Here is a 10,193-nt window from a genome sequence, read left to right as displayed (position 1 = left end):
AGTTGTAAGGAGTATTAGAAGCATGCTGAATGGAAACATGGCACATTCCCACAGTGCTGTAAAAGCTACTTGATTATGTCCATGTTTGGTTTCAAATTGAAAAGAAAGATCCATTTTCATCAACCTTGGAACTTGAAATCAGCTTGGAAGGTCGGGGGAAGGGAGAAATCACGTATGTAAAGATTAATAAACGCCTGGCATTCAGATTTTGTTTTGTTTGTATTTTCGTTACCATGGCAAACCAAGAGTCTCCAAAATTGCTGGTATTTCAGCCGATTATCGGATTTATTAGCCATTTTGGCCCGAAGATATGTGGTCAACTCGGGTACTGCTCATTATAGGTAAAGGATCAAAACAGACTCAGAGGTTTTGTTTGTTAGAGATAGTATGATTACAAAACGGATAACATAAAAGCAATACAAAATGGCAGTCAGTGTTCCGCACCTTGAGATTTCGTGCGTTTTACTGCTAAAAAGAGATACGCTAGTTTTTAAAGTGTTTGCTCGTCACGCCGAAGACCCGGGTTCGATTCCCCACGTGGGTAGAACGTGAAGCCCATTTCTGGCTTGACATTGCTGGAATATTGCAAGAAGGCGGTGTAAAAACATACTTATCGCGTGAATCCGCCTCTGTTCTCAAGACAATCCCAGATTCGACGAGGCATACCCTTAATAAAACGATCAATGTCTGCTTGGTTCATTCCATTCCACCCCATTCTTTCTGCTCGTACCTTCTACGCCACACACACACGCCTGTCAAGGAAGTCCAAAGTGCCATCTGTGTGTAGTCATATGTCAGAAAACGTGTAATTGATCATGAGTTTAACACAATATCAGGACAATCACTGAAATCACTGAAATCTACAGCAACACACTGACATGAATCACTGTAAATGTTTAATTCAACCCCGACCATGTTCACGTGCACATCATTAAACTGCTTGCACAAAAAGGGCTTGTTTACAGAAATTCATAACACGCTGTGAAGGGAATAAACATTTTCTAAATCCGTATAATTATAATCATAAAACGTGGCTCCCAAATATTATCACCCCAAAAAGTAATATTCCCCCTCTTAATTTGACAGTATATTATATTATTCGTCGTTGCAATAAACTGACGAACAAAAGTAAGTACACATCTGGTGCCTTTGGTCTATTTTCCAAAACACAACGAAAGGGTCGTAAATATTTTGAAAAGTGTTTTGACTGTGACTTAATTACAAGTGCAACATTGTGTACGTGTTGCCAAATCACCAGAGACACCGTAGACGATTCAGCAGCGTTCGAAATACCTGCCTGCCCGACCGCCCCGACATGTATATGAAGATATTTTATGGGCAGGTAAGTTTTGGTCAAGGCTGGCAAGATTTACATCTAACCAGCCTTGTGGTCTGGTTGAATTTTTTATGATGACGACACTGAGCGCAGATGCAAAATGCGTAGGTGATGGTCATCTTGCCCGGCATTCGTCACCACTCGCCCCTTTCCCTAACCTCCGAGAGCTTGTCCAGGAATAACACGAGTTGTCACGAATGCTTGCGCAGTGGTCACTCTCGTTCTTCCACTTTTGTTACTGCCAGATGCCTGGTCAGTCTGGTTGGCGCGCCTCTTTAGTCTGATGATGGTCTGCTTTGTACAGCCGAACGTTCTGGCAATATAGCTGTTTGAATTGTAAGTCACTATCAACACTTTCCAAAATATTTACGACCTCGTCATAGTGTTTTGGAAATAGTTCCAAACCAGCCGGTGTGTGTTCTTCAATTTGTTCGTCAGTTTATTGCAACGACGAAGAATCTAATCTACTATTAATGTAGTCCCAAAACTATAAGCTTTGAGCAAATATGTAATAATTTTTACGTCTGTCGGTGTGTGGAATTAAACACAAGGTCGTATATAGATTAAACTTAAAGGAAAAGTAGAAACAGACTCAAAGAAGATTATCAAAAGGTATTATGTAGTTAAGAATAGTGTCCTTTCCTCTGTTTTGACCTTCACCATGACCTTGTAATCTGTGTTGTAATCTGTCCGATTGCAGATGTCAAGTTGTCCACACTTACTTTAAGATATCTAATACGAGACACGACACATCATTCTTCAAATGTGACGTCAACGACACATAGGTAAAACGTCCGCTATGGTTCACACGTCATCGTCATCCACACAGCGTTAAACTTCGGCTGTGACGTTAACGGCGTTATTGTGAACTACACCGGACTTTGGTCCACACGTCATTTGTCATCCACACAGCGTTGAACTTCGGCTATGATGTTAACGGCGTTATTGTCAACTACACCGGACTTTGGTCCACACGTCATCGTTATCCACATAGCTTTAACCATCGGCTTTGATGTAACCGACGTTGTTGTTGTCAACTACACAGGAGTAAAATGTCCGCTATGGTCCACACGTCATCGTCATCCACACAGCGTTAAACTTCGGCTATGACGTTAACGGCGTTATTGTCAACTACACTGGAGTAAAACGTCCGATACGGTTCATACGTCAAGGTAGGTAATGAGGAGAATTGTATCTGAAGATGATTACGGATTACCTTATGTATTTAACCATTGCCTCTTGCTTGCAAGACATTATGATGATGATTTATTTCCAATGTGCTAATGCCGACGCAACAAAACTCCACCATAAGTCGATGTCACGGAATCACGTTTATCTCCATGAATAACGGTAGATCCAGAACCCTTGGTGAACCATACCTCATCATCTACCTTCAAGAACGTCACCGTCAGCAAATTGGCAACGTTCTGTGTTACAGAGGTTGACGTTTCCGTATGAGCATGGCCAATGACCCCGTGGTAGCTATGGGCGTAGATGTTGATGAAGCTGTTGGGTTCAGCAAGTCTAACGCTTGCCCATAACATATACGAACCATTGGCCGGTGCTCTGAACACTCCTGTGTCTTTCTGGTAATGGCCTCCAAGGTTCACGCGAACCTTGTCAAATTTGAGAACATCCTTGTCGTATACAGGGTGCAGGGCGTGTGATAACGAAACTTTAAATGAAACGTTTGTACTTATTGCACCTGCAAAGAGAATGGTGAAGAAGTCATATATGTCAAGATTTTATTTTTCAAAGGGTAACCTGATGGTTGGATGGAAGATCTGACTTCATACTACTAACATTTGAGAGATGTTCATACGTCATGAGCTTTTGAATATCATTATTGATATATCATTATATGAACAACACAAATTCAACCTAAAGTATTATGACAAGTGCTTAATAACGGGAAGGTGAAGAAACCACATCGTAGAAATGGAATGAAAACAGACTCCAACACCAAACCATGCATGTTTGCAATCGTATTCTTACCATCATTTTAAATACGAAATCCAGTGAGAATGTTGCTTTGTTTATAAGAAATCTATTTGGAGCATATTTCTTCTCAAAATGAGTGCTCTAGGACAATATTTTGAGTTAGTTTTACTTTTCTACCAAACATACCTTGTCACACACTGAATTCCACCTTGTCAGTTATCCAGCATTTCATATTATGGGAATGCTTGAGTTCACACAACGCCAAAAATATGAAAAGGTGCAATTTTTGATTGGCAACTAAACTGATTGACGTGCCGATTACGGAAAAATATCTCTTTTAGCCTAATAAACATTTTGTCCAAGTAAGTCCTTGTTTCAGGGAGGCGGTAGGGTAGCCCAATCGTTAAAGCCATACTCACTCACTCCTTGTTCTCGATTTTTGCGACTGCTTAAATCTCACCCAACCTCACCCATACTCGACCGAACATAAACCATACTGAAATCACACTTACCAACTATTTCCGACACATTCGTAAGTGAGTGAGCATTAGCAACACAAGCGTTTTTTACTTCCCGGCTTTCTTCCTTTAAACGTGTTATTTCTGATCTTGTGACATTCAGTTCGTCAGACGCTAGCTTCAATATCTGACACTTGGCATTCAGCTCAGTCCTGAGTTTATCATGGCCATCTCGACACAGCGTCAGCTCGTTCCTCACGCTAACCAGATCCGTCATGGCTGACTTGAGTTCGGAGTCGAACTGCTCCTGTAGTGTAGACACCTGGTCTTCAAGACTGTTGATATGGGAGGCGATGCTGCCCAAGTCATTGTCGGTATCGCCATCTGTGTTAAAGACAGATGTAATGGGACAGTGGACCACGGGGAACGCCAGTACCAGTATAAGAAACAAGCGATCTTCCATACTGGTATCCGACATCACTTACAGCACGTCAGTGTTCAGGTACTCTCTCTCCTACCTGGATAATTACGTGTAATGTGATAACGAAATGAGCAGTGGTGCGGTCCACGTGCCCTTCTATAAGATAAGGTCCATGTCATTAGTGTGTAATACCAACAGCTGTTTCAGAAGATGTACGATAACAGACGTTGATAGAAGATAAGGTAATCATGTTGTACTGCAAATAACATACGTTCTGGTGACATTGTGTACAGAGGGCGTGTATCGAGAGGCATTATGTATTATTTTCCGAAATGGAATAGGACGGATTCAGAGTTTGAAACAGTGTGTATATACAATGAGTTAATAACAAGTGGGTTCGCAAAAATAATGCACAAAATCAGTTCCGCATCTTTTTATATTCCTTGAATTACATCATAGCTATCGCTTTGCATTTCATCATTGTTCGCAGTCCAATAAAACCGTACAAACCAGATCGTTCGTATACCAATTATGTGTACAAAACAAAACTGTCGCTGGTGTTTCGTGAACGTGTCCGAATGGGGGGAAACGTCAGATCAAAGCTGAGCGTCCTTTGTTCTTTAAGTCATCTGAAATAGACACAAGTCAAAATTTAATTCTGGAAACCAGTTTGTCCAGAACGTCTCTGCACTGTGATTTCACAAAATTCAACATGTTATACTAAGGATGAAAAATTGGGGATTTTTTTTCTAACCTCAAAATGTATACTACCATTTGGCCCAAATACATGAATGCTTTTCCTTGCTCAAAACACGTCAAATGTTACAGCTAAAACGATTTCTTTACTCGATCGCACCACTAAAACAAATCAAACGTATACATCAGCTGCTGTGACCTAACGTGTGGTAACAGTTTGAGAAAATGAATAAAACCGATTTTCAAAAAAATCTATCCCTGTCCAAATCTGAAGTATTATGTGAGATATCTAACCAAATCTGCAGTATTATGTGAGATATCTAACCAAATCTGAAGTATTATGTGAGATATCTAACCAAATCTGAAGTATTATGTGAGATATCTAACCAGATACCTTCCAGTATGACCATCGCTTTTGTCAATTAATGCAATATTTAAAATGCATTTCTTAAAAAAATTAAAAAGTAATCCAGTCACTTAAGCAGAAGGTTTGCATCTCACCATGAGAGAAGGTCGTGTGCGAGCGTCTACTTGGCCTTGCTCCCGGAAAACATGCTGTACTTGTACACCAGGAAGGCGGCCATGAACAGCAGCAGGAGGAACAGAAGCGCCAGGGGTACCGCCTGGGTCAGATGGTGGATGTGTGGGATCGGCATCGTGCCCTCTCTTGGTGGTATAAGGCAATAAACGTCTGTACTATCATCATCATCATCATTTATAGAACACCCCCATAAGATTCTACCTCTTAATTGTTTTCATCAGATAAAATACAGAAGCTTGAAAAGACATGATTGTATGATAGTTACTCCACGACTTATTTGGACTAGTTGTTAGAAAGGTTTCCTTTATTAGTTACATGGAACATATTAGAGTTCATTAGAGTATAATCTGCCCATGACTAAAAGCTCTTGTAATATGTATTCCCATTTGAAATTACAAATTGTCACAATCGAGGGTTCAACATGAATGAAATTAAGTACATGTATAAGCGAAATATGTAATAATATTGTTGATATCACATAGCATCATAAGGGTATATCCACAATACCTGAAGTCCGTAAAATAAGCAGGGCTCTGTGACCTTTGGAAATTCGGCAATTTTAGTAAAGTGCATTGATCAAGTACTAGCAGGAAAAGGTGAGGTGAGGTGAAAGTGGCTTTAACGTCGTGCTTGAGAATATTTCGCTCATATGACGACGTGCATGCGTGTGTATGTGTATGTGCGGCTGCTTGTACTAGCCCAGACTTAAGCTGGTTTTATAGTCCTAGCCCACTGAGATACCACGCCGCAGTGAAGCATGAATACCCCACTCAGACACATTATACTGACTCCGAGCCGACAAGTCCTTGTTGTACCCAGTAATGCCGAGCGCCAGACAGGGACCAACAAGTACCATATTTTAACGTCTTTTGGTATGACGCGGTCGGGGATCGAACCCGCGACCTTCCGCTCTCCGGGCGGACGCTCTAACCACTACACCACGGAGGCGGTCTAGCAGGAAAAGGACTAACACCAAACGCAATGATATGAACACTTTGGGAGAAGGATCATTCCTATGGCACTTTAAAGACGTTGACAGCAGAGATAAAGTGTGGCAGGGAGAGCCAAAGTATTGATTAAACAAATTCTAACCCCCCGTTTTGGGTAGTTTTGTAAAGTGAGTGTGTCCGCCATGTTTGTGTGCCAGTTGAGACCGCCATTGTGCAGTCATTGCCTGGATCATTGTAGCGCCAGCGCAGCATGCCGAGGGAAGCAGGTTCAGAAAAGATGTGCTCTTCCGCCAAGGCAGTTGACATATGATATTGCCATGGCAACAATCCACCAATATCGATCCTTCACTGCCGACCTCATTCACCTCTCTCAGGCTTCCATCTAGCCCAAACAGAGGCAGCTCGGTATTTCGACTCCATTGATGACGTCATAACAGTTATGGGGGAACTTTTAAGACAGCCAATGGAGGGACATCTACGAAACTGGGTTCAAATCTCTCAAACCTCGCTTGCATTGGTTTCTCATTGCTTAGTGCGGAATAATATTAAACTAACTCACTTATAAGTAACACTTAGATATAGGATCATAGCCAGGCAAGTAGCAAGCCAATTTTTTTCGTGTAAGCCCGATAGGTTGCAAGGCTTTATATTTAGATAGTATTGAGGGCTTGTCCAACCTTTTAAGCAAAAATCATGTGTAAGCCCGGGCGTTTTGTATATAATGGTAGCTACGCCCCTGATAGCGCTAAATGTAAAATAGCTCATGCAGTTTTAGTGTTATGCTTTTGGACGTAATAAAAATATGTGACTCATTAAGATATAATCTCGTATTGGAAACACATAATAAAAAAACATTATATGCTTGTAAGAGGGGTCTAAATGATTTAATTGGTCGGGTGATCGGGTTCGGTGACTTTTCCAATTGCATGTCATCTCATTTGAGTGAACCGAATCTCATGTATTCAATCTCAGGAGTTTTCTGGTCCAGACTATGATATGAATATCGCCGTCATCGAGCTGAAATGTTTTCAAATGAGGCGCTCAACAACAAACAAACAATCTGAGACGGCTATCTTTATAGTTATAACATTTATAACAGGTGACGTTCTCCGAATGGACATTAGAATGGAAACATTTAGCGCATGGAGTAAATTTTGTTTGCATGGAGTAATATTTTTCTGATGTCATAATGCCTCATATAATAATTTTGTTGTCAGAAAGTGAGAGAGTGAGGCTTACACGTTCTTCCCATATAGACAAGCCATACAGAGACGGGCGACGGAACAGGTTTCACTTAATGTGCTAAGTCCGGAAATTCCAACGCCATAACCACGTGCCTTTCTCACCACACTTGTCCACACATACAGATACTGAAATCTAGCAACGGGTTTGTTGAACAGCCAGTGATTCAACAACACCTAAAGAGTTAAATTAACCTTCTAAAAACCCTAACCCCTAAAACATAAAACTTTCCGTCACTGCTGATTAGCAAAGGAAAACACGAACGTCAGAAATCATATTTGTTAATATCGACTTTGAAAAAAAATAAAGACTCGCAATAATACACAGGAAATTCGCAAAACACTAACTGTCCTAGATAAGACTTCCAAGTTCCATGAGCGACCACGCATATTGCAAACAAGACAATGCTATGTTTACCTCAAGAACACTTGTTCCAAATATAGACCCTAACGATAACCTAGCTTCCGTTGGCTTCTACGTGGAGAATATATCCTTGGAACAAGTTGGGCCGAGCAGGGCGGTAAAACTACTTATTTCGTTCAGTATGCTATCTTGAAATCTGTATTGACCTACCAGATCTGTCTGCGGGAAAATGTATCACGGTCGCATAACACTTTAAGTATTCTCGTCTGCTTCTGCTAACTTTCTGACAGATGAAGGCACTTGTGTTCTACGTCATCAGACCATGCGTACACAGATCGCAGACTGGCTTGTTTGGTAGAGCCAGGAAACACCCATCCCGTGTGACTTACTCATCGTGAGAACTAATTTCTAACACGTGTACTTGTATAAAATCGCAGATGCATGACATGCATATCGTACATGTTTCCCTAATCATGGCAACAGGTTTAAATACCGGAGTGTCATGACGCATGTGCTAAGACACGCATCATTTGATTAATATACCACTCCATAGGCCTACTATTTTTATTTTACCAAATAAAGTCTATCGAGGCTTTTTGAAATGTATATACATGTAAACCTTAGTTAAAATATCATGGGCGCACATGTCCCGTGAACCTATCTGTTAACAACATGTTAACACTTTTAGAAGTTGCGTGTGTTCCTTTCTGTCATCCACGAGACATTGACCACTCCGGCGAAACTGACGCCTTCTACAAGAATTTGCTTAATCGTCATAGGTGGATCCAGAGGTGAGGTGCAGGGATACGCACGTCCCCTTTTGTCGTGAAAGTATATTCATTGACCATTAAAACTCCCGTGAAAACGGGTGAAAATGAACTGTGCACCCCTTTTTAAAATAATGTATCCGCCCCTGAATCGTGTATGTATTTCTCATATCATTTACACAAAGAATGAAAGATATGTATTTCCAATCTTGGTCGGAATCACTACTTCTATCCACAAAATGTTTATACTATAATCAATGGAAATCGGACATACGTTTTGAACACTATTTAGCAAAAATCGACGTAAAGAAGTTCCGTTTAGCTCTCTCTCGTTTTCGTTGCTCTTCCCATGAATTATTTATTGAAACTGGCAGGTATGCAGGTATACAAAGAGAAAACAGAATATGTCAATTATGTAATATGAATACTGTTGAGGATGAACTACATCTCGTTCTATTCTGTCCTGTTTATTCGACTCTACGAACGAACTACCTGAAGCCATACTATTATAAGCATCCAAGTGTAAGAACATTAATTTCACTATTAACAGATACTACCACATCACTATTACAGAATCTGGCAATGTACATCTATTTCGTTATGAGATTAAGAACAAGTATTGTTACAGAAAAGAATTGATAAATGACTTCTATCTACTCACGTAAGCTCTAAATGAACAAAGTACTGAAATACAGATTGATTGATTGAAATGCCATGCTCTGCGTTTATGTTTCCAGAGTTACAGGAAGAGAAGACCATGATTTCTTGAATTGGTCTTGAAGAGCAACATATCGGATTGTTATTCATGACTTAAAACTATTGCACATTAAGTTAACAACAAGCTGATTAGCTGCCCTGACATCCCAAAATGACAAAATGAGATTCCATGTCAAACATGAATGTACGTGCATATTCAGCCCTTCTGCTTCTGTCGTGATCTCACTGTCCCTGTTTGCGTTAGTGATTGCGTCTGCGTCTGTGATTGTTTGTGAAGTTTATTAACGCGTGACTGATTTCAAAATGGTGTGCTTATGATCCTGATGATGCTAGAAGAAAGATATGTTCCAGCTACTATGGTTGTAAACAAATGTTAACAGAAAGGTCAAGAGAGGTATGATGCACCCTACCTTATGTGAACAAATGTTAACAGAAAGGTCAAGAGAGGTATGATGCACCCTACCTTATGTTAACAAATGTTAACAGAAAGGTCAAGAGAGGTATGATGCATCCTACCTTATGTTAACAAATGTTAACAGAAAGGTCAAGAGAGGTCTGATGCACCCTACCTTATGTTAACAAATGTTAACCGAAAGGCCAAGAGAGGTATGATGCATCCTACCTTATGTTAACAAATGTTAACAGAAAGGTCAAGAGAGGTATGATGCACCCTACCTTATGTTAACAAATGTTAACAGAAAGGCCAAGAGAGGTATGATGCATCCTACCTTATGTTAACAAATGTTAACAGAAAGGTCAAG

General features: G+C 40.4%; 1 protein-coding gene and 1 long non-coding RNA gene across 2 annotated transcripts; both read right to left on the bottom strand.

Moving 5' to 3' along the window:
• Positions 1–850: 850 nt before the first annotated feature.
• LOC124285495 lies at positions 851–4,258 on the bottom strand. The gene is made up of 2 exons (XM_046721737.1): positions 3,790–4,258; positions 851–3,041 (listed from the first exon to the last, which is right to left on the bottom strand). Exons 1-2 carry the CDS (start codon positions 4,211–4,213, stop codon positions 2,617–2,619), a joined length of 849 nt encoding a protein of 282 aa, XP_046577693.1. The 5' UTR covers positions 4,214–4,258; the 3' UTR covers positions 851–2,616.
• A 316-nt stretch (positions 4,259–4,574) lies between these two features.
• Positions 4,575–8,278, bottom strand: LOC124285485. The gene is made up of 3 exons (XR_006900829.1): positions 8,159–8,278; positions 5,354–5,518; positions 4,575–4,785 (listed from the first exon to the last, which is right to left on the bottom strand). It is a non-coding gene; the product is annotated as an uncharacterized LOC124285485 (long non-coding RNA).
• Positions 8,279–10,193: the final 1,915 nt, after the last annotated feature.

Source organism: Haliotis rubra, unplaced genomic scaffold, assembly GCF_003918875.1.
Source record: "Haliotis rubra isolate DU_JTF1 unplaced genomic scaffold, ASM391887v1 Scf360, whole genome shotgun sequence".
In the NCBI taxonomy this organism is placed as follows: Eukaryota; Metazoa; Mollusca; class Gastropoda; order Lepetellida; family Haliotidae; genus Haliotis; species Haliotis rubra.
Note: the sequence above shows the minus strand (reverse complement) of the source record. Positions and strands in the feature narration are given on the sequence as shown.

Coding starts and splice junctions, on each gene's coding strand:
- LOC124285495 (XM_046721737.1), bottom strand. CDS start 4,213: ATGTCGGATACCAGTATGGAAGATCGCTTGTTTCTTATACTGGTACTG. Junction 3,042..3,789: donor GAATGTGTCGGAAATAGTTG/GTAAGTGTGATT, acceptor TTCTCTTTGCAG/GTGCAATAAGTACAAACGTT.